This window comes from Urocampus carinirostris, chromosome 18, assembly GCF_059441175.1.
Source record: "Urocampus carinirostris isolate Australia breed hairy pipefish chromosome 18, RoL_Ucar_1.0, whole genome shotgun sequence".
Lineage (NCBI taxonomy): Eukaryota > Metazoa > Chordata > Actinopteri > Syngnathiformes > Syngnathidae > Urocampus > Urocampus carinirostris.
The window spans coordinates 4,486,558-4,510,574 of NC_142366.1; the positions used below are offsets into that span (position 1 = coordinate 4,486,558).

Consider the following 24,017-nt stretch of genomic DNA (forward strand, 5'->3'; position numbering starts at 1 on the left):
TTGTTAGTACCGAGCCTCTGACCTCCGGCACTTTTCCTTTTCTCTCCTACCCTATGCTCAATATGATGACTCAATTGCTTCTAGGCTACAGTTGTAGTTTCATATGTAGAGCTTTTCGGTAAAGCCAATATCGGTCAGTGAACCTGGACCAAGGTGCCACAGGGGAACCGGATGACGCAGAGAAAAATTCCTAAGACATCACAGCGTAGTCCTCCCCCCGTGTAAACTTATACGCCGGAGCGTTAGCACACATCCAGGAATTTGGACCAAAAACTTGAGGGATGCTTCACAGCCCCTCTCCCTTACCCGCCATCGCACGCAGTTCCTTCTGGAGGCTTCCCGCAACCGAGCCCAAGAAACGGTAGATGTTTTGAGTTCTAATTCCCCCCAGTAGGCCCGGGCCAAAAGCTGGAACCAGAGGCAGTACGGCTCTGATAAGCAGCAGTCCACTCCGGCCAGACGGGCCCAGGGACAGCTTCCGGATGGCGAGGGCGAACAGCAGTCCTCGGGGTCGGCGTGGTCCTCCTCAGGAAGCCCGTTCCTCTGGGCCGGCATAGCATTGCCAAGTTTGACTCGTAGCAACCCAACGTTATGGGAAAAAACAGGTCCTGGACGGTTTGAGGTAGTCCATCCTTCCTGGAGATGGTTCTTCAAGACGTCAAGCGGGCCAGAAGTGCAGCAGAGCCGGGACAGAGAGAAAACTGAACGGCCGACTGAGTGACGCACCCACTGACTGGCCACACACAACTCTGAGGTATGCGCACACAAACATACGAGCACACACTCGCTCGGCGGGCTGCCTCTTTCCTTTTCCTGTCTTCTCCATCCCCGCATGGCTCTGACACTTTTACTTTTGACCAAACAACCAAATATGTTTTTTAAAAAGACTAGGCAGTTTCATAATTAAGAATAAAGAAAAAATCTGTTCAAATAAGCAATGATTATGAGAACTGTATCAAAAGGATTCTTTACACTCTCTGTTAAAAATAAGGACAATTAAAGATTAAAGCAAAGAAATCTTCAATAGGCCTGACAATCCTCTTTAGTGGATGTTTTAAAATCAGTTTTCATTTGAATCAACCGTCTCCTCTCTCCTCAACATCCACCCGTTACTCCACTTGACCAGCTCAAATTCACACCAAAAAATATGCAAATACTTTACACACAGGTACACACAGGTAGTTCTGTATAATATTTTGTAATTTTAATGTTCTTATGTGGAGACCCAGCTGAAAGGCATTAGCTCAGACATGTCAAACATATTGCCCGCAGGCCAGATCTGACCTGCTGTATGTTTTTATCCAGCCTGCCATACGTTTCAGTACTGTATGTTCAAAAAAAGAACAGGTTTCTAGGGCATTTCTTTCATAAGTTAGGATTTTTTTAGATAAATGCAAACCAAATGCTTTCTGGCCCCTAGATGGCAGTGATGAGTTTGTATAAAGTGGCGAGTTGGTTCAGGTTTAAAACTGCATTCACTCACCTAACAAAATAAGCCAGTTAACACATTCAATGCCAAACTTGAAAATCAATACTCTCAATTTTTCATAAATAAATGTGTTGTGTTTAGAGAAGATGTTATCCTTGATTACAACATGTAGGGTGGGTTAATAATGTAGGTTGAATAATATAGAAAAAACAAAAAATAAAAGCTAAACATTAGGAATTTACATCCTTTTACTGACCCTGCCCACCTCAGAACAGAAAGTCTGTAACTGGCCAGAGAGCAAAATTAAAATGACATCCCTGCTTCAAATTATAGTAATATCTGTTAAAATAACCAATGACTGTGGAAGTTGTAGCTCCAAGTAGCTCAAAAGAAACATTGAATCGAGAATAGTTCAGCTGCTGAACATATTTGATGATGGACGAAATGTGTATTTATCGTGTACTCGTTCTGTAGTTGTGAAGAGTCGAATATCCATTTTAATCCAAATAAGAGTTAGATGGGGCAGCACGGCGGCGCAGTGGTTAGCGCTTGTGCGGCACAGTTCATGTCATGGGAACCTGTCGTGGGTTCAAATCCAGCTCCAGACTTCCTGTGCGGAGTTTGTATGTTCTCCCCGTGCTTGCGTGGGTTTCCTCCGGGCACTCCGGTTTCCTCCCACATTCCAAAAACATGCATTTCAGGTGAATTGGCCGGTCCAAATTGTCCCTAGGTGTGAATGCCCACTGCCCGGAGATGGCTGGGATGGGCTCCAGTCCCCCCGCGACCCTAATGAGGATAAGCGGTACGGCTAATGAGATGAGATGAGAAGAGTTAGATGCTGATTATGATAATGGTTGAGTTGTCGATTAATCAATTAATCCAGAACTTTTGGCTCATTAAATGTGTTCATTTTGCTCAAAAATAAAATAAGTATAGTGCAAATATTTGCTGCATTTTTACATGCTAAACGATTTTAGCACTCGCAAAGCCGGGGACAATAATGTGTGCACAAACGTTTTATTACAGTTTCAACTACAGTTTACAGTCAATGTGTCACACCAACAGTCCCTGCTTTGGCTGTGCATTGCTAAAGAATCCTTCAACAGGAAGCTCATTAAACAAAGTATGTTCACTATTGAGAAGGTTTATGATGAAAACCACAGAACAAACTGTAAACATCCCAAAACTCAGGCAAGGCGCCAAGAGCATTTTGATTGGGTTAGCAGTAGGAATGGGCGGATCTTAACATACAGCTCACTTACTAAATTCACCCACTTGCCAAGCGACCTGCACCAAAGGTAAGTCAGTTGGTATCCTAGTTTGCAGTATTTTTTAACTTGTAACTATGCTTGTTTTGAACCCATTATTTAGGACAAAAATGAAGGCCAAGATGAACCTCAGCACTCTTGAGTAATTCCAGAGGTGAGACAAAATTTAAGTGGTATATTTAAACTGTTTTGGGACACAGGGATTGATCAAATCATCAAACGTCACACAGTGAAATAAAATGTGCTAAAGAATAAGCTTTTGTCTAGAGAGGGGGTTTGTCAGATTTGTTGAATTTCTGTGCTGTGGCTCGCTCCTGAAAATAATAATAATAAAGAAATCCAAATATTTTAGCTTTTATGGCTCTATAGGTCAAAAAGATTCCGACCCTTGGATTAGTGTATTAGATAAGAGTTCACTGGACATATTTTGTGATGTACGATTGGTTTCTCGTTGGTCCTTACCCCACCAGTATTTCAAAATTAACGATTTATCAATTATAAATAAGTTGCTCATCATTTTCCTTATCTATGAGATGTTGATTAATCGATTAGCTGTTATCTTCATAGTTGATCCGATTTAACTAGACATAATTTGTGATGATACAAGTTTTCTTTGGTCTTTCTCTTTGCAGTAGCTTAAAATACACTTCTTTCCAATGTGAACAACTTGGAAATCCAACTTCATCTGCCAACAATTCGTACCTTTGCTTAGTTTAGTGCTAACATCTGCGGGCGTAAACATAAACAGCAGCCTATTTTGACTGCGGGAGTTTTTTGAGACAGCGACAAGTCCATGAACAACAACAACAACGTCAACAGGAACCCCAGTCATGGAATGTTCCGCTCGCACAGTTTGGTTAGAGGAATCTGGTTACCGCATTGGGCCCAATATAGCGCATTATATTCCTTATGGAAAGAGTAGAAAAAGGCTAGACTGCCATTTTAGCGTGTTTAAAGCCGGCAGACTGTTGTTTTATTTTTTAGATGTTGCATTCAGAAAGCATTTTTTTTAAAGGCCACATGTTGTTTCCATTTTCTCACAATGGGTGCCTCCGTTATGACGCTAACGTACTAGCTTGAGATTCTTTCGAATGCAGAAAACATGATCAGAAACAGTGGCGTCACAGAACGTTGTTGGGCCGCTAACTTTCTTGTTCTTCTATAGTGAGAGTACACAATCCCGCTTCAACTTCCTATGGCTGCAAGTTCAAATCCAGAGCAGAAGGATTTGCGTGAGTCTTTTGGATGTGTTTACACCACAAGTGGGGTAAAAGTGGGTCAAGTTTTAATGCCGGGGCAAATGAGTTGTTAAGGCTTTCAGTCACATTTGGGTCAACTTGATTATTATAGCTTCAAGCACTATGTTAGCAAGAGTTTATGTGCGTTGGTGGATATTATTCAAAGAGTCAAACCAAGGTTAGCGGGTTTACCGGGGAAAACCCCACCTAGATGGATACGATCACCTCTGTCTTTCTCTGACCCCCAAATATACCCCTCTTCGAAAGAAAACAAAGCAGCACTGTCTTGTAAATACAGTAGTCTATCCTAATATTATTTTTTTCCTTTTGTTTTTTTTCTTTCAAAAGGACAGTTTTTATTATTTTGCGCCACTTTGACGTTAAAAAAAAAACAATATGGGTTCAAAAAATGGGGAAAAAACACCCCCTCTTTGATCTGTTGCCCTTTGGGTGCCGCTACAGGTCCCTCAAAACTAGGACAAAGAGGTTCTGAGACAGGTAATCCACAGAGCCATCACCACCCTAAACGTGCGCACAAAACTGTGCCAACACATTTTGTGACTTATTTTGGGGTATTTTTCTCTTTTGTTGCTGCAGCATGAAATTGTAAAAATATCATCTTGAATTATTTTGGGTTTTTCTGTTGCTGCTAAATGTTAATCAACGTCTTTTCATTGTTACGATGCACTATTATTTTAATTGCATTAATGTTATAACTTAGGCCAGTTTCTAAGCACTACATTGTAAATATTGTTTGCCTATTCATCCTAAAAGTCCTTGTGCTTTTGGACAATATCTCGTGTCAATCAATATATATTGTCCATTCAAGCTTTTTTATGACATGTTTTTTCCTAGACTACCGTATCTGATCCCATTGTAAACAATGTTAACTATATGGTTATCAATGACAAAAAACATTTTTGATTCTAATTCTGCTCATTTATGACAGCTGCAGTAAGGATGTTGACCTTGGCCTTGCTTGTCCTGTTGCGGTCATTTCAAAAAGAATCAGAGGGGGATTTCAAGAACCAAGATTCCGTATCCGACGCGTGCCAAACGAGGCAAGGAGGGCTGAAGAGACCTCACAAACAGTTACAACACAAACTTGAATGTTGTTTTCTTATCGGTGTCTCGCAGGTGTCTCCAACCTTTATTTTTTCTACCTGATCAAGCTTTTCTTGGCTGGCGCGTTTCGCTTCGATGGCATCTCGTAAAGTTCTTCAAAGAATGTTCACAGCTGGTTTTAAAGAACCACAGAGGTTTTTACAATGTATTGGAACTGATCCTTTTATCTCTCTTTTAACCTGTTGCCGCGCTTGTGACAAATTAAAAGATGGGGTTTAAAAAAAGAAACCTGTTGCCTTTTATACGCCAGTTCTGGTTTTTGAGGGGGCCTGACCAAACCCTAAACTTGATTGTCACCATGCAGCTGCAGCTTTAGATGGCCCGTAAAGAAGTCTTGCTGGGGAGGATTAGGCCTGATTCAGGGCTGGCTTTTCAAGAATCCTGGCGGGTGTAGGTTCTAATCTGGACAAGCTGCATCTGGCCACCGCCAGGTCCAGTTTATGGTAACAAAAGGGGCCGGCTAATGAAAGCGGGTTAGCAGACTACTCCCGTGAAAGCGCCCTTTACCTCAACCTGTCAGCGTGGGATCCAACCGTCAACAGCTTTCAGATCCCAAATCAACTTTCTTGAAGTGATTTGGTAAGATCCACTAGACCAGGGGTGTCCAACGTGGTGCCTGCAAGCACCAGGGTGCCCCTGTATTGACAGCTGAGGTGCCCGAGGACATGTTCTGAAAATATCTTCCCAGTGCAGGGTCATTGTGATTTTCTACTAACCTGATTTTTTTAGTGGTCGAAAGAGTCTGTTTAACCCTATTTCAAATGATAAACCTAGTAATAACACATAAGTAGCAACATGATAAGTTATTTTAGAAATGATTATCAATGTGGGTGCCCCTTGCGCAGGGGTGCTGGAGCCCATCCCAGCTATCTTCGGGCAGTGGACAGGGAACACCCTGAACTGGTTGCCAGCCAGTCGCAGGGCACACAGAGACAGACAACTCACTTGCTAATTCACACGCAGGGACAATTTGGACCGACCATTTAACCTGACATGCATGTTTTTGGTTTGGGGGAGGAAACCCACGCAAGCACGGGTAGAACATGAAAACTCCGTACAGGAAGGCTGGTAGCTGGATTTTATCATATGACCTCAGAACTGTGCTGCAGACGCGCTAACCACTCAGCCGCCGTGCTGGATGTACAAATAAGGCACACAAATTGCTACTCTCGCTAAGTTGCATAGCTGTAACCAATCAACAATCAGTACTATTACCCAGCCCTTAAGAGGGTATTGTCAGGATCTTGCACGCCATTTACCCACGAAAGGGTGCCAACCTGAGGGGCAGGGGTGTTCAGGGGGTAGCTGTAGGGATCTTTCCTGTGCCTAATTGGTCCACACACCTGCATTTTGTTTTATCAGCTCCTTATATTAACTGTACCCAACAGTAGAGGTTGACAGGTTATTGCCACACTGGGTGTGTTTCTGATTTTGGTTTGGACACTTTGTTAGTTGTTTAGAGACTACTTGTTTTTGTAATTTATCACGTTGTCTCACTCGAAAGAGTCTGGTGGAAAGGTTGTTGCTGCCTCTCTATTAAAGTTTCCTTTGCAAAACATGTAACTTGTAATACAAACACACCTCAGGTCTGCTTTGCACATATTAGCGAGATCCACAGTCGAGGAGCCGTGCGTGATGTGCACAATAGCTAGCGGATGACCTCTGACTACAGCCAAACAAATGCACTTGCCAATCAAGCATTCAGGAGCCTGCGCATTCACTCGTGTGCAGCTGCTCTCAAACAACAACAAAAGAAAGCATGTTTGCGGTGTCGTCAAGTCCTGAATCAAGCGGACCAAAACACGTTGATTAAGGAGTGTCCTCGCTTGGGATTGTGTTCAAGGATAGGTGCAAGGAGCAAAAAAAAATGGTTGCGAGCTCTGCTGATACTAATGTAATGGCTTTAGATACTAGGACTACTAGCAATATTCCATTTCCATTTGAATTATTACCTGTATGCGAACATGCTTAATGAAGTAGCCAGTCACAGCACTTGTCGGGTTGTTGGTCCTAAACACAAATCCAACAAACCAAAAAAAAAAGCCAGGCACAACAGTTTCAGGGAGGAAACCTCCTCAAATCCAATGGCTTGTCGAGCCCCCGAAAAAATAAACAGACCATCGGACGGTACATCTGGAAACTATGCGGACAAAGTTTGTAGACAAACACCTGATTCAAGTCAAATTTTGAAACTTTGAAAGACCCCATTGAGTCAACACAAGCTTTATAAAAGAGCCCATAAAGCGCTACTGTAAGACGATCCCAGAAATCAACGGTTGAGGTCTGAGGTGAGAACTACTGTACACTAAAGGGATAAGGGTCTGTGCATTCGGTATGCGTAGTGGCTGCATTAAAAAGAAGAAGGGCTGCTATGAAAGTGTCACAGTACCTGATAGTAGGAGCGATTCATCAATCTAGGTTGTTATGCAGGGTTGATTTGATCTTAAGTAAACACTCATCTTCATGACAGCTTTTTTAAATATTCACAGGGACTGAAGTGATGATCGTCAGGTCCCAAAATACTGTACATTCCTTCAACGTGACAGATCTTGAAATATTCACCCTTTTGGCCGAGCTTTGTCACGGCTCACGTGCGGCGGTCGATAACAATGCGTGCAGCTGCCATTCTTGTGACAGTTCTTTGGGAAGAGTCGCATGTCAACAGCCCCGGGATAGGGTTGCATCCCGTTTCAGTGGAGTGTTAACTGTTCTGGAGTTGCTTGCAAGTTATTTGCCATGGGACACGCCCTTCTCCCAACACAAATATCAGTTCCACGAAGTATTTAAATTGAAGTGGAGATTTTTCTTCATTCCTATTCATGCAAAATTATGAAGGGCTCCTCTCACCCGGACACAACCTCTTTGACCTCCTGCTCACTGGCAGATGCTACAGGTCCCTTAATACAATGACTAAAAGGTTTAGAGACAGTTTCTTCCCCGGGGCCAACACCACCCTAAACAAGCACACTGAACTGTGGAAAATAGTGCCTTGCGTATCATAGAAATATTTGTCTTTATATTTATTCATTTATTCTCATGTTTTGATAACCCCACTTGGATGGATCAGATCACCTCCATCTTTCTCTGACTCCCAAATATACCCCCTCTGGAGGAAATCAAAATTAACCAGCACTAGCTTGATTTGCCAATCCAAATATGTTTTTCTTTTATGTTTTTTTATTACATGTTATACTGGAGTGACATGTGTGATCTTGTTGAAAATAACGCACACCACAATCACAATCAAGGACAATAATCACAATTCTAATTCTAGCCAGTCCGGGTTGGGCGCCGCATTTGCCAACGATCAACCAGGGTTGGATTTAGCTCATTTATGAACGTTGCCACATTTGATTGGTCTGGATTGCTTGACTCAAACTATGCTACCAGAACACCTGTGAATCATTTCACATTTTCAAAGGCTGTGTTTTGTGCATGAAGGAGAAGCTGGACAACACTGTAACTGCCACATCCAATCCAAGGGTGTGCCTTAACTCCACAGCCTTTACTTTGCTCGGGCGTGCATGCTTAGTGACTCACAGGCATGATGCAAAGTTGATGCGAAACATTTCAATGTTCGCTACGACTGTAGGACGGCGACAACCAGCCTAAATATTGGCCGTGATGCAACTAGTCATAAATATAAGAGTCAGGCAATCAGTAAAAATCCTCCGAATGTTTCCAGGGATCAGAGTTTCATTTCTGCACTGTTGAAGAATATTCTTGATGTTACTATTTCCCTTCAATTAATGTCATAAAGGAGACAAGATGACATTTTGGCCAGGTTACTTCTGCATGTTGTTGTTAATATCACCTTCCACTGCCCAAATAGGAATGACTTAAAAAATTACTTTGAATTGAATCATCTTTATTGTCATTGATATCAATGTTGTGAAACAATGTACGCAACAAAATTCGACATGGGACTCCGAAGTAAACATATAATAAATAGATAAAAAAAAAGAATTTAAATCAAGATAAATAGGAGAAATATTTTCAAAGTACGGGCAGCACGGCGGCGCAGTGGTTAGCGCTTGTGCGGCACAGTTCATGTCATGGGAACCTGTCGTGGGTTCAAATCCAGCTCCAGACTTCCTGTGCGGAGTTTGTATGTTCTCCCCGTGCTTGCGTGGGTTTCCTCCGGGCACTCCGGTTTCATATTGAGCCCCCCCCCGCGACCCTAATGAGGATAAGCGGTACGGCTAACGAGACGAGACGAGATTTTCAAAGTACTGTTGTTTTTTTCTTACTACCTCTAAAAAGTGACATTTTGTCATAGCCCTGGTAAAAAAGTGATTTCAGCCATTTCTTCTGCTAATTTGTTTAACCAAACAGCCTTGTTCTGTACTCAAATGCCCAGAATATTCTGCTTAAAAGTTTAATAAAATTCTCAAGGGAACTGCCAAACTGTCGCATTTGTTTTACCCATTTCACAACTGCTATGGTAAACAAACATGCGGAGTAGGAAAGGTTTTTCCAACCAACAGGGGCTGGTCGTGGTTGGATCCTAAACTTGACAATGTAACGAACGCCAGGCTTCATTGTAAACAAATCTCAATGTTGCACGACAAGGGTTGGGCTTGGGAGAACATAATGACGGTGTTTGAGATGTGGTTTGAGCGATCAAGCGGGGGCAACATCGAGAAAAGACTTGAGATTCTTGGAATAGAAACCTAAGATCGATCGTCATCGTCCTCCGGGGATGTTTTTTTTTTTTATTCTCGAAAAATGACCTTGGGTGGGTTCACCTTTACCCAGAGGTTTGATCCAAGTGAGCTGATGCAGACAGACAGGATTTATTTTGGGAGGGGCAAGTGTGACCGAACAGGGGTGTCTTGTGCTAGCTGAGGAGCAGAGAATGTCGTCTTTCAGCTGAGCGGTGACGTCACCTGCTCGAGGGTTGCATTCTGTTCCCTGGTTATCCCTGGCTTAGCTCTTTCATTCATGCACAGTGAACTTCACAAAGGAATTGAGCAGGACTTCACAAGAAACAACAATCTTTGCTTATTCCTTTCCGGTCCGGTGCTCTGCTTCCCATGTGTCTCGGAGCAACACGGTTATAAAAGCAAGGACCCGTGGCAGATGAGCTGAAGACAAGCAGCTCAGTGGTTTCTCCAGAATGTTTTCCTCTCCAGGAAATATTGTGCCAGAGGTTATTTTGCCCTTTGGAGGTTCAAGAAACTTGGTCAAAACGGATTGTTGTATTCCTGCCAATGAGTGTGTCTGGGGCATGGCTGTGTCATTTATTCTAACACCCCAAACAAGTCCAGAAAGAAATTTTTGTTTATTACAGGCTGAATGTGACTTTTAAAACCCACTTCAATAGTAAGTTAGAACCATGTCATTATCTCCTTGTCTTTGTTCATTTAAAAACAAAAATCAAAGGCCTCTCCCTGTTCTAAAGAAAAGTACAGTAGACCTGGGATAAAGCGTGTCCGCCTTATAGCTTTCTTATTTCACCGTGTGGAAGGAGATACTTTTTTTCTTCCCCTTTTTACAGCATTTTCCTTACTTTACACTATTTACATCAACAAGGATTCATTTGCATGCTAAAAAACTGCATTAATAGAGTTAAATCCCTAAGAAGCCTGTCCGCTATTGGCAAGTAATTGAAACGCTGTTCTGTAATTGGTTTGCATCATTAAAATGCAGATATGCTATTGGCTGAACTACATCCATCAATGATTTTTTTCTTTCTACATTCAGAAAAGGATCTCTTCAAAAACTCCACGTCAGCAATAAAAAGCTGTATTTTTGGTGCTGTATTAATGAACTGTAGATCCCAAGGCTTGCTAAAGGGAGAAGCAAAAACATGATAATCATAGAAACAAAACTGAAATTATTAAAAGATAAATAGAAGGCACACCAATCACTACTCTCAATACGTTGTTGTACCACGTTTTACAACAAGCCTCCCTCATACGTAAATATGTGCTCGTCTTAGACGTCTCTATCTGACTTTGTGGCTGTTGCCATCTTGAATGGGCACACGATCCAAAACACATGACCAAGACAACTTGAAGAAGAATTGAAACGGTGTTCTGCTGCCAATGGCGTCCATTGCCAATTTGCCAACGCTAAATGTGTCAAGTGAGCTTTACAAGAGAGTAGCAGCAGCAGACAAGACTCCTTCAACTGAGATTAAAAGACAAGGAGGTAGACAGCAATCGTTTATCTTCACTTGGGTACCTGCACCACATCACATGTGTTTTCAACATCATAGCTTGACAGTCTCTGGAACTAACTTGAGAACATTTTTCTTCTTTCCCAGCAATAAATGTTTCTCCCAATTGAATACAGGATTACGTAGTAGTAAAACGGCTTCCTGCCCTTAAACTGTCAGGCCAGTTAGCCCAGGGGCTGTTCAATAGCGAGCTGCAATCAAGAGCATGCAGGTTGCCTCTTTAGAACTGGCCAGCTTCTTACATAAGTAGCACCGGGGCAAAAAAGTTCATGATTAAACGCCTGGAGTCGGTGTAAAAAACGGGGTTAAATATAGAGCTCATTAGTTCAGCAAAACTGCAAGGTCAAAAGGAAAAACTGAGGGAGAGGACAATTCTGGGAGGTCCACGGCAATCACCTAAGGGTGGAGGTACTACCTAACTGCTAATCTTGTTAGTGGTGCAGAGATCAGTGGCTAAAGTAAGATAAGTGCACTGAGTTCATTGGATCACAGTAGTGTCAGAAGACTCAATTTAAATAACAGATATCTGTATCAAGTTTGGCAACTACAGTAAGAAAAATGTCTGACCTCACCTTAAACTATGATTTAAAATACTGTTAAAATTAATGTTTTTTGAACATTTCAACTTTGCTCAGTCATAATTACAAACAGATTTATTAAATTGACAGTTATCTTTAATAGCACTCGTTAGATAATATGAAAACATTTCCGAGCTCCTAAAACCAAACACATTATTCTTAAGTCAAGCTGTCTGAGAGTCAGGATCTGGCACACCATTTTCCCCCCTAGAGGCCGCCAAGCTGGGGGGAGTGGATGGACAGCGAGCACCTGTGCCTAATCAGTCCTCACACCTGTAGTTGGTTATTCACGTTCTTTATATTGACTGATCCAACTAGCAGAGTGTCTTGAGTCATTGCCACAACAGTGTTGTTTTTTTTGTTTTCTTTTATGTTTTATGTCTGCTATTGTTTCATTCATAAAATCTTTCAGGTTGGTGATACAATATTGTCTTTTTTTTTTTTTTTAATAGCTATGGGTCCCAGGTTTTGCAGTGAGGTTATGGGAGAAGCAAAAAGCATGATGACGGAAGAAATAAAGCTTGTGATTACAAATGAATGCAAAGAAGGGGCACAAAATGCTACCCTCGCCATGTTGGATGGCCATAATCAATCGGCGATCTGCACAATTGGTAAAAATATGGACAGTTAAAAGCAGAAAAAGCAAGGAAATTTTCAATGGGCATGACAATGCTCACAAAGAGAAAGTTTTAAGGTCAGTTTTTATTTAAAACCATTGTCTTCTCCTCCTTCTACATCACAGGTGACAAACTCACGGCCCCGCGGGCTTCATCCAGCCCGGCGTACAATTATATCCGGCCCGTGAAATCCTTTTATATACATCTACCATAATGGCCAGGGTCTATGAAACCCTGATAACTTTCAAATTATACTCGGATATTAAAAAACCACAATGGCCGAGAAAATTATGTTAACTGACATTGTCGGTAAACCCGTGTGTCTTATTTGTGGAGATTTTGTGGTTTAATTAGGGAATTTAATGTAAAACGGCACTACAAGACAAAACTTTAGAGTAAGCTGAAAGACCTTGAATCCAGAGAAAAGATATAGAAAGTTGAAGCGTTAAGGAAGAATATGAAGATGTTTTTCACTAAAGCAATTTCCCAAAGTGAAAAGCACAAACTTTATTTATATTTTCCTTTTTTTAATATTTTCATTTTTATAGTTTTGACATGAGATATTTTTATGGAGAGCAACGATTTTTAATTCATTTAATGTTTAAGTTTGTTTATTCTGGAATAATATTTCTGACTGTTTTAAATTCATATTTATTTATTTTTATTTTTTTAAAAAAGAGGGGGGTATTCAATAAATATTTATCCTGTTTGGAGTGGTTTGAGTTCTGGCCCTCTGTATAATTGAGTTTGACACCCCTGCTCTACATCCACCCGCTACTCTACCTGACCGGCTCAAGTCACTTCACACAGAAAGTGAATAAAATCAAACGATCATATGCAAGTATTTTACACACAAGTATTACTTACTACATACTATATATTTTTAATGTTTTTATCAGCAGCCCGAGGCTATAAGACACTAGATCAGGCATGTCAATATATGGACTGGACTGCGCACAGTTTTTACTTCGCATTAGAAAATATTGTGCCATCTAAAGGTCAAATATCACACAATGTAGCTTTAATTATAATTTATAGGGCAGGTAACTTACGTGGGCTGAATGATAATGCATAATATTGAAAAACAAAGCTAAAAATTTGGAGTTGACAGTATTTTACTGATACGGCTCGCCTTAGAACAGAAAGTCTATATCCGTCCCCAGAATAAAACGGAGTTTGATATCCCTATATTAGATCATTAGAATAGGTTTCTCTATCCCCTGCAAAAAGGATTTTTTTCTTCACCATCGAAACCTCAAAACAAACAAATGTCACATTCGAGTAGTCGACTGTATTTTCTGAACGTTTTGGGAGTCCTCTATGTCATATTTGTTATATCTGAAGAAAAATAGGCTTCAAATGTGCTAAAATAATTGTTTCGGTGGCACAATTCTCATTCGACCTTCAATCTCAACCTGGAGAATGAGACAATGAAACATGAGACGTCCATTGCGGAGGCAAAGTGATGACGACAGCAGAGAAAGAGGAGACAAGTTTTACTGTCGCCAGGTAACACACGAAAACATTGCAAAAAGGAAGACCACGTCATTAGCAGGTGACAAGGAGAGGCCTACGGGCCATGAATACGACCCGAGTAATCAAATTACTCTAGAAATGCGTGGAGTTTTTGGCTAGGACTTGAGGAGGGAAGCCTTGCCAACAGATTCCTTGTGCTAACAGTCTTGAGGACTGATTGTGTTAACACATTATGAGTCAATGTCTCCTTGTTCGCTTTTGCAGTCAGGACATGATTGGTCAGGGGTGTTTAAACTATGGCCCAGAGGCTTTAGGCTCCAGCCCGCCAAACACAAATAGTAAAAATATAATTTTACTAAAAATGTTTCTCTGTTTGCTACAATAACCACTGTTAGACTATAAAAATGTGTCACTTTTGCATGAGTTTTCGACCTAAAATAATTATATGATTCGAACATCACATTATTACTTTGATAATCACATTACTCATTTAGTTGTTATAAATGCACCTAATGCTTATCAACATATTTTAATGAAACATTCACTTCTATTGTTCACTTGATGTTTCAATGTATCGTTCATCCATCAAGGTTTCTACCCTAATCCTATCATATGACCCCTATCATATGACCCCTATCATATGACCTTAAAAAAACAGCTCGGTCCAGTCTCAGCAAAAGATCTGTGAAGATGTGACTGAAAGGAAGTCACATTTTCACAAGCGACTTGGTTAAATTTCATTTTCCAGCTAGGTTTAACTTTGTCAATCCACGCCCCTTTCCTATAAAAAACAGTGGTCAGCTATTTTATGATGCTTGTTTGAGGGATGAATTTGTCCTGATAACAATCCCAGAGTATTCTGCTTGATTTTTACTTTGTACCTTTGTGGTAAAAGTACTCAACTGACCTTCTTTCTTCAGATCTTTTTCTTTCGTCCAAATAATTGGTCTGAATCCCAGTAGTTTAACATGTGGTAAGACACAAACTGCCTTCACCTACACCACATTTTCCCCAAAAATGTTTTTTTTAATATAATTTTCAGCTGTGATGCACGTATCTTTACAAACGTTTTAAACCAGTGCTAATTATATCATCGGCGTGGTCCTCATTCGTCAAATTTAACAAGCTTGTGCTTATTTGTTGTTGAAAGAAGTTACTGGGTCACATTTTAGCAAGCAAAAGCCTGTCAAAGACATTGTGTCATTCTTGTCCCAATGCATTTATATTGTATACATTTTACTTATCAAGAAAAAGAACAACACAGGTTCACTACAAAATTCAATGTAGAGCAAGAAAAAAAATACTTCATTGCCCTTTTGTCTTTTGAGTTTTTAACACATATATGATCAAATACAGTGATTAAAAAGAAACATATTATATCACATACCTATCAACTTATATGTTTTCCACGGATTTTATATGTTTTTGATATTTTCAAATTGTGTAAAGCATATAAAGAAAGAAAGAAAAAAAGGGTATTTTTTTACCATTTTCGTCTTACCCTTTTGGCTCTAATCAGGATCGTCTCGAGGACTAGTAGTAGACAACAACGTTTTCATAGATTCATAATGAAGATGAAATCTGTGAAATCCTGCACAGCTTCGTTTAATAAGCAACAATACATTTGCAGCAAGGGTGGAAAGAGCGAAGATACCAAAAGAATTGTTTGCGTTGTTTATAGGCAGATATTTCAAATCAAATCAACCAATCATTATTTTTCCTTCTGGCCTGACGGCTTTGCAACATTTTGAAACCCTTAAGTCAAAATTTGGCCCACCGCTGAGATAGGTGTCTCCAGCAACACCTATCTCAAGCTTGGTTTTCATTTCTTTTATTTACCGTTCACATTGGCCCAACCCAAAAACAAATGACCTCAGCTTTCATCAAATTGCAATGTGTGCCTCAAATCTTTCTTGTTTTTTCTTCATTAGGCTGTAAAAAGCACGTCCTGTTATGCGGTTGTCCAGAAAGCACACAGTGGTCTTTTCAAAACATCAGCACCGGTGGAAAATGTCAGCTAGTAAAAAACATGGGAGTGATGTGAGGCTCAGAAATTTGAAATAAAAAAAGGGAGCAAGGGCGAGAAGTCCAGGGTGACGCAATTGCAGGATAGAGGGGCAAAAGTATGTTGACAATTGCCCCCTCCCCAATTTCTGCTCCACTCCTCTGTCCAGACTGGTCCCGCCCAATGTTGAGGCCCATCTGGAGAGCCTCGTGACCGGACTGATTGAAAGCAGTTGGGGCTGGCAGTGAGATACGGACGCAGGAATGTTGGGAGTGTGGAAAGACCCGGAATCGAGCGCGTCCTCGAAAATACATCAATATGTCGGACAGTATGACCTGTTTCGATTCTGATACTTGGTCATAAATAACCAAAGAAAAAAATATTCATATAGTTTGATAAATAGGACCTCGTAATTTGCAAGAAAACATCTACAATACCTCTTTATACATGATTATTCATTTGGCGGCATCCCATGATTACTCTGCAAGGTTTAAATACACATCAGTTTTGCTTAAGATACAGATTATTCATTCCAAAATCGTGCTTGTGGCCAAAATTGCTTGTGTAATTAGAACATGTTACTAATATGAGATAAATAAAAACAAATTGGTCTGCTGCCATCCTCCCAACAGCATCCTAGTGAACCCTGAATAGCTATAAACCACAACTTCCTGATCACTAAAAACACATTCAAATAGTAATTAAACATAAATAAAATATTCCATACTATATGAATAAGGCCTCTGAAGTTGCAAGAATATATGTGTCATACAGTGGTGCCTGATTAAATAAGCTGAATTCGCTCCAGGATCATGCTCATAGCTCAAAATGCTCATTTAGTGAGGAAATTTCCCCTATATGAAATAATTAAAAAAATAAATTGGACTGCTGCCATCCACCCAACAGCATCCTAGTGAACCCTGAATAGCCAAAAAACGCATCTTCCTGATCACTAAAACCCATTCAAATAGTAATCAAACATATAAAAATACAGCAACAAGATAAACAAGATAATATTAACCCAAAGAAATGTGAGTTAAATATAAGCACTGTAACGAATGTGTGTACGTGGTGCCAAGGAAGGGCCAGTTGCACGGTGGAGTCACAGACATCGCATACCTGTCAACCTATGTGTATTGCAATTAAAAACTGACTGCATCTGTTTAGTATCCTAAAAAATAACCACAAAAAAATAAAATTCATCTAAAATTTAGGTTACTAATTCTTGCCCTAACACCATAACCCCACCCTTGGATCTAACCCTTAACCCCAACACTAACTCTTAACTCTAACCTTACTCCTAGCACTTAACCCTAACTCTACCAACATAACTCCAATATATGAAAACATGTTTTTCTTGTCCAATATGACTGTTTAAACATTTTGGGTTGCCAACCCATGCCCTACCCTCACCCTAGTTTTAGCAAAATCTTTCAGGATAAATAAGTGAATCTGTGAAAAGTAAACCACAACCTCACAGGGTGATTACGGTCTTGCACTGACAGCTTTATGCCGTCATAACCCAAATGGCATCCATCTGCTTCTTAAGTATTGAAAAAGAAAACCTGCTATTGTTGTGTGCCAAATAAGGACTCCTCCTTCCCAATTGTCGCCCTACTGGGATGCCCTCTTAAACAAAAATAAAAGGGTGTGGCAATGGGAGAAGAGATGCAGCCGAGAAGGAAAAGCTGTGTGCTTATTGTTTCCATCTGGTTTTCGGGCGTGGCCCCTTTTGGCCTTCCAGTCTCTGACCTGTCATCTATACTTCTTTTCTTTACCACATGAAAATACCCCAAAATAATTGAAATTACTTGAATATATTTTCCAAAATGGTTCAGTGCTTAAATTACTCTGATGACTTCATCGTGTTTTTGTCATTCCAGGAAGGAAACAGGCAGCCAAACTCATTGGTTCTTATTACTGGGGTTATGTTCCATAGATTTACACGTCCGTTTCACGTAACTAAGGTTCCATGTGGAAATCTGCAAAAAAAAGATTTTTTGTGTGGAGAGTGGAGGATACAGATCCCGGAATACGACAGTATGTTCTGATGAGGGGGTTATAATTTATCTCAACAGTATACAGCAACAAAAACGTTTGCTTGTATATGTTTAAGTATTGTTCTCAAACTGTATCTTAAGCAAAACTGATGTGTATTTAAACCTTGCAGAGTAATCATAGGATGTCGCAAATGTCAATGCACTAGTTTTCATTGCACTATTTTGTGATGCACATATAATTTAGGCCACAAGCACTACATTGTGAATAATGCCTTCTATCTTAATAATCTTTTTCTTTTTCGTTCTGTCCTTGACTGCCAGGCTTAACAAGTTTGCCAGGGTAAACCTAATGGATCAGATCACCTCTGTTTTATGCTGACCCCTAAATATACCCCCCAGTAGTATTATAACAAAGAAAACTATACTCTTTTTTCTTGTTGCAATGCCTTCAAAGTTGATCCCAATTTCTTTAACGTGTAAAATGTCTGAAATAGTGCATGGTTTTTGCATAAAATCTATATATATTTTAACAGTAAAGTCCAATTATTTCCTGGATGCATTTTGAAAACGGCATGTCTTTTGTCTTTGTCATCCTGAGTTGTGATGTCATTGGAGAAACACCAGCACCCTAACAAGCCAGTTGCCATATTGTCTTACATGTTAATTAGTTAAAGAAGGTATGGGAGTAAGCACATTTTGGTATCTTTTTGGGAGAATGTTGTGTCGCAGGGGATGCAGTCATGTTACAACAAAGGGCAAACAGCTAAACAGGGCCTAACTATCAAAAATAACACGGGGAGAGCCGCCAACAAGGAGGCTAACTGGGACTGATCAACGATAGGCAGCTGCAGCATTGGGGGAAAAACGCAAGGCTGGCCGACCAAAAAATCTGAGGTGAGCAGCCTAGTTAACCGGGAACCAGTAACAAAAAGCCGCAACGGCCACAGCAGAGAATGTGTAATGGCTGGGTATAAACTAACCAAGAAACATGGCAAAACTGGCGCTAAGGCTAGGCTAGCTGCTCAAAAGTCTGGCAGTGAGCAGCCAAGCTAAATGGGAACCAACAACGAAAAGTGGCAGTGGCTACGGCCATATACCAGTGCCAGCGAAGAATAAAACAATGGACATGGCTAAACCGGCGCTAAAGGCAAGGCTAGCCGACCAAACAACACGTGGTGAGCAGCCAACAGGCGCCACCTTTGAGCAAACAAAACAGGAAAGCCTTCAACAGCCCAAAGGCTAACAGGACAATAGCATCGCCTATACTCAAGCAGAAATGGGCGGTATGAAATCGCTGTTCACTACAATCGCTGCCTGTTTTGTAGCTGGCCTCACATGTTGTGTTAATTGAGGTCGCCATATTGAAAGTGTGTTTGTTCACAGTTCTACAGCTAACTAGCCAAATGTGTAAACTACACTACACGTTTTGTGCCTAATTGAAAAAAAGAAATAAAATGTTTTGAAACATCTCTAGCGGGATTGCAACAAATATCAACCTTTATGTCAGGACATTGAGGTACAAATCTCAAAGATACACCACGAAAAAAAGCTCTGTCAGAGCGGTTGGGAGGCGGAGCTAAGCGGCATAATAAGCTCCTCCTCCTCGACACGTCTGCATTGCACCAAAGGCTTGCACGCTGCAGCGGTGATTTCTTTGAGATTCTTTCTGGCGAAAAGACGGAACGCGCCGTTACCAAGGTCACAAATTCGTAGAACAAAAGGCAGCCATGATGTATAAATATTTTTTGAAACCAGACCAAAAAAGCAAGCGGCATCTGTGATCACATATGTGAGGGGGATTACATGGGGGGAAACGTGCAGGGGGGCACTCGGTTGACAGCACGAGGTGAATCAGCAGTCTGCTCACGAGCCGAGCGGCTGAGATAAAATTCATGATCTCAAAGCCTCACACGGATGACGAAGCGAATGAATACCCCTAAAAAAGGGAAAAGGGAAATTCATGTGTGACCCACTAACCAGGTTAAACGAGGACTGAACTCCAGTTGGTAACACTACTAAGTGCAGTTTCAAATATAGCTAAACATAATTTACACTAGATTTTGGGGGCTATTTTAAAAAAAATGTTGACAACAAAGATTCCAAATCCAGATTAAAAAAAATACTAGATTGCACTGAACAAAACATGAAAGGACATAGCACAAGATAAGCACGACCCAACCCAGGCCTTCGAGTATTAAAGCCAGATCCGGCCCAAATTCAACCAATTAAACTGATTTGCAGGACTAAGATCAGAGCAACCCCGAAATTTCACATTTTATTTGTGAGGACTCGGGAACAGAAGAGGTGATTTATGATAACAAATTAAAGCCTGTCTTTTGTTATAAAATCCAAGTTAAACAAGACTTTAAAATAATATTTCATATTTCTGTGTCTGCAGAGGTTACATTAACAGACAATTTTCCATCGTTGACAGATTTTGTTTATGGTTGACAGGAAAATTTCAAGGACGTCTGTCATTTTGACAGGTTGAAATTTGGGCCATAAACTACGACAACAATATGTCCTTAAGAATCTAGTGGGGCACCATAAGAGAAAGAGAATGGCAGAGAGACAAAGAAGAACAATGATGGGTGGACAATTAAAAAAAAAAAAGGCAGCGAGAGAGAAGCCTGGCTCAAACTGAATGTAATGGTTGACACAAGACCCGGGCCGAAATTTGGGTCAGGCTCAAGCTTACGAGCTTACCTACGGTTGGGAAAACCAATGGTTTGATCTGAACAAAACACAAAAGGTATAGAACACCGGGAACATACTTAGCAACTACAGTGGAGTGAGTGCGTACGGGTGTGGATCGCTCTTTTCGTGACCAACTGTTATCGCGTGCGGACGTGCTTCCTTTTGCTTTCGCTTTTAATATAGGTGTACCAAGTGTTTTAGCCCCTAATTATGCCCCCGAAGAAAGTCAGTGCAAGCAGCAAAGTTGCTCCAGGTGAAAAAAGAAAAGTAGTGCGTACAACTATTGCATGTAAGAAAGAAATAATAGCAAAATATGAAGGAGGTGGAGTGTCTGATCTTGCTAGGGAATACCCCACCTGCGCCTTCTTCTGACCACCACAAAGGTAAGAAATCATATTCATAATTCTTTTCTTTATCCTTATTTTTACACTTTCATGTAAGCGTAATCTTTCGTACTGAAGATTACGATAACGCGAACGTACGATTAGCCTGGGTTAGCATTATGTTTACGTTGAACATTCAGGTAAACATTCAGGGTGTTGGAACGGAACCCAACTTTCAGAGTGTTGTAACGGAGCCCCCTTTCCAATGAACCGCTCACCACTTGTTATGGAGACCTGGGTGCTAAATGACTTGTAAACGACCTGATTTTTTTATTTTTACACGTTCATGTTAGCGTAATCTTTCGTACGGAAGATTACGATAACGCGAACGTACCATTAGCCTGGGTTAGCATTATGTTTACGTTGAACATTCAGGTAAACATTCAGGGTGTTGGAACAGAGCCCAACATTGAGGGTGTTAGAACGGAGCCCCCTTTCCAATGAACCGCTCACCACTTGTTGTGGAGACCCAGGTGCTAAATGACTTGTAAACGACCTAATTTTTTTATTTTTACACGTTCATGTTAGTTCACGCTAACACGGATGTACGATTAGCCTGGGTTAGCTTTATATATACTGTAAACATTCAAGGTAAACATTCAGGGTGTTGGAACGGATTAATACGATTTACATTATTTTTAATGGGAAAAATGATTTTGGTGATTGAACAAATCGGTTTTCGAACAGGGTTCTGGAACGGATTATGGTCGAGAACCGAGGTTCCACTGTATATCAGGTTCCAACAACAACCAGCTATAACGAACCAAAACATGGGAAAAAGACAAGACTAAAACATCACCACCGGTAGACAGAATAAGGGCCATTACGTCAAAACCATAAATGTTATAGAAACACACGTAGTAGCTGTAAGTGAACAAAAACATTCAAGAAATATAGGCAGGATAAGTTGGAATACTTATTAACTTTAAATGAAAAAAAAACATGAAAGAAGGCCTATACAGGATGGTATAACACTAACTTACTTCAACTGAACAAAACTTGAAAGATAGACAACACAGAAAATGTTGGGACATTAATAACCTCCGACAGAACAAAACGTAAAAAGGAACTTTTTTTCCCAAACTAATCCCCAAAATATGTTCATTTTTTGTTAGAAACACTTTCCTGAAATAGTGTTTTTTTTAACAATCACAAGAAATGGGTTGTTGTTTGATAAAACAATAGATAATTTTGGGTCAAACCTAAAACCCGAGTTATTTTGTATAGAACACCCACAAATAGTTGGCTCAAACTGTTGAAACTAATGGAACAGTACATTTTAGTGCATAGAATCACAACTTGTTTTGTCACATGAAAAATGGGGAGGTAAATAGACAAATAATAAAATTTTACTGAATACATAAATACAAGTGTGGCTTTCATGTGAAAAAAAAACATATTTTTAACCATTAATTTCTTTTTTACGATTAAGACATTCCAAATATTCCCAAAGAAATAAAAAAGCTGTTTTTTTCATGTGACTATGACAAAATGAATAATCAAAAGAAAAAAAAGAAATTACATTACGTAGTATATATTTATTTTATAATTTTAAAAATTGTCACGGCTATATGAAAAAACATGTTTTTGTTTCTTTAAACCATTTTACAATCTAACCATTCCAGCCATCCATTATCTGCACCGCTTATCCTCAGTAGTGACACGAGGGTGCTGGAGCCCATTCCAGCTATCTTCGGGCAGTAGGCAGGGGACACCCTGAACTGGTTGCCAGCCACTTGCAGGGCGCACAGAGACAGAAAACTCACTCGCTCATTAACACCTAGGGACAATTTGGACCGGCCAATTAACCTAACATGCATGCTTTTGGAATGTGGGAGGAAACTGGAGCGCCCGGAGGAAACCCATGCAAGTGCTGGGAGAACATGCAAACTCAACACTGGAAAGTTTGATCCCATGACCTCAGAACTATGCCGCACACACGCTAACCACAGCGCATATGTTTTATTTTTTTGCATAAATGCAAAAAAAAAACCATGATGAGAAAAATGGAAATATGTTTTCATCACATGACAAAAATGAAATCAATCCATAAAACAGAAAAAAATGTTAAGTTGCAATTGTCGCTGTCAAGTAAAAATAAAACACAACTCCTTTTTTTCAGCCTTTATTAATTTAACGATTTCCTACATGCAAAAATAAGCCCAAACTATGTCGATATGATTATCACACATGACAGCAACTAAATAATGATGATAATGATAAATAATAATAAATGAGCGCTTGTAAATTGCAAAATCCCGCAGGCCAAAGTCCAATTTACAAATTCGGGGACCCGTAGGCAACCCCTTAAACTTTGAACAACTTAAACAGGAAAAATAAAATAAAATGCCAGGAATGATAGTGTTTAGTATCGAGGTGAAAAGGGAACAATCCACCACATGTGCTAACATTCTTTTCGGGTCGTTCCAAGTTTTATGACACTTCTTTTTTGTTTCTGGCTCTCTACGGCGCCTGGCCCGCTTTCATATGCTAATGCTCATCCCGATTGTGCAGGCCAACGGACTGGAATGCTTCGCCACAAAGGAGAAATGAGGTGGAAAGGGAGTTGCGAGGAAAGGACGGGAAAGAAACATTTGAGCACAAGAACCTTTGCAAAAAAAAAAAAATCACTTCAGTGAGCACAATAAAACAGATTTTGACAAAGAAGGAGGACAGACCCGAGACCCTTTGGGGACAAGGAGCAGGTGTGCAAATTAGGGGTGGGGGACCTTTATGATACTCCCAAAACCCCCAGCACGTCTGGAAACTACCCATAATTGGTCTCTTCATCTATGAATTATTAATCCGCGTCATTCTTTTAAGTTCTCTTGACAGAAGTAAGTTAATGTTGGTAGCCTTACCACACACCAAGACCAGGTTTTGTTATTACTTTAATCACGGTTAATTAGATGTAAAGGTATAGGGTTTGGGTGAGCAGGCCAGTAATAGAACAAAGGACATGGCAAAAGCGGCGCTAACTCAAGGCTAGTCGAGAAAACAACACACAGTGGGCAGCC

The 24,017-nt window shown here is 40.4% G+C and overlaps 1 protein-coding gene across 7 annotated transcripts in view; it reads right to left on the reverse strand.

Annotated features, from left to right (window-relative positions):
• The window catches only part of arhgap21a (Rho GTPase activating protein 21a), a 97,310-nt gene that overhangs the window by 52,022 nt on the left and 21,271 nt on the right, over positions 1-24,017 (reverse strand). For 2 of the 7 annotated variants that reach the window (XR_015847510.1, XM_088321903.1), the window contains exon 1: positions 307-1,041. The exons of 3 other annotated variants lie outside the window; for them this stretch is intronic. Coding sequence is in view for 3 of the 4 variants with exons in the window: in XM_088321903.1 (XP_088178029.1) it covers positions 307-834 (528 nt within the window). In the remaining variant the exon portion in view is untranslated. Of the gene's footprint in view, positions 1-306; positions 1,042-24,017 lie in introns of those variants that run through there. 2 more of the 7 variants (XM_088321899.1, XM_088321898.1) reach the window with 2 other exon arrangements.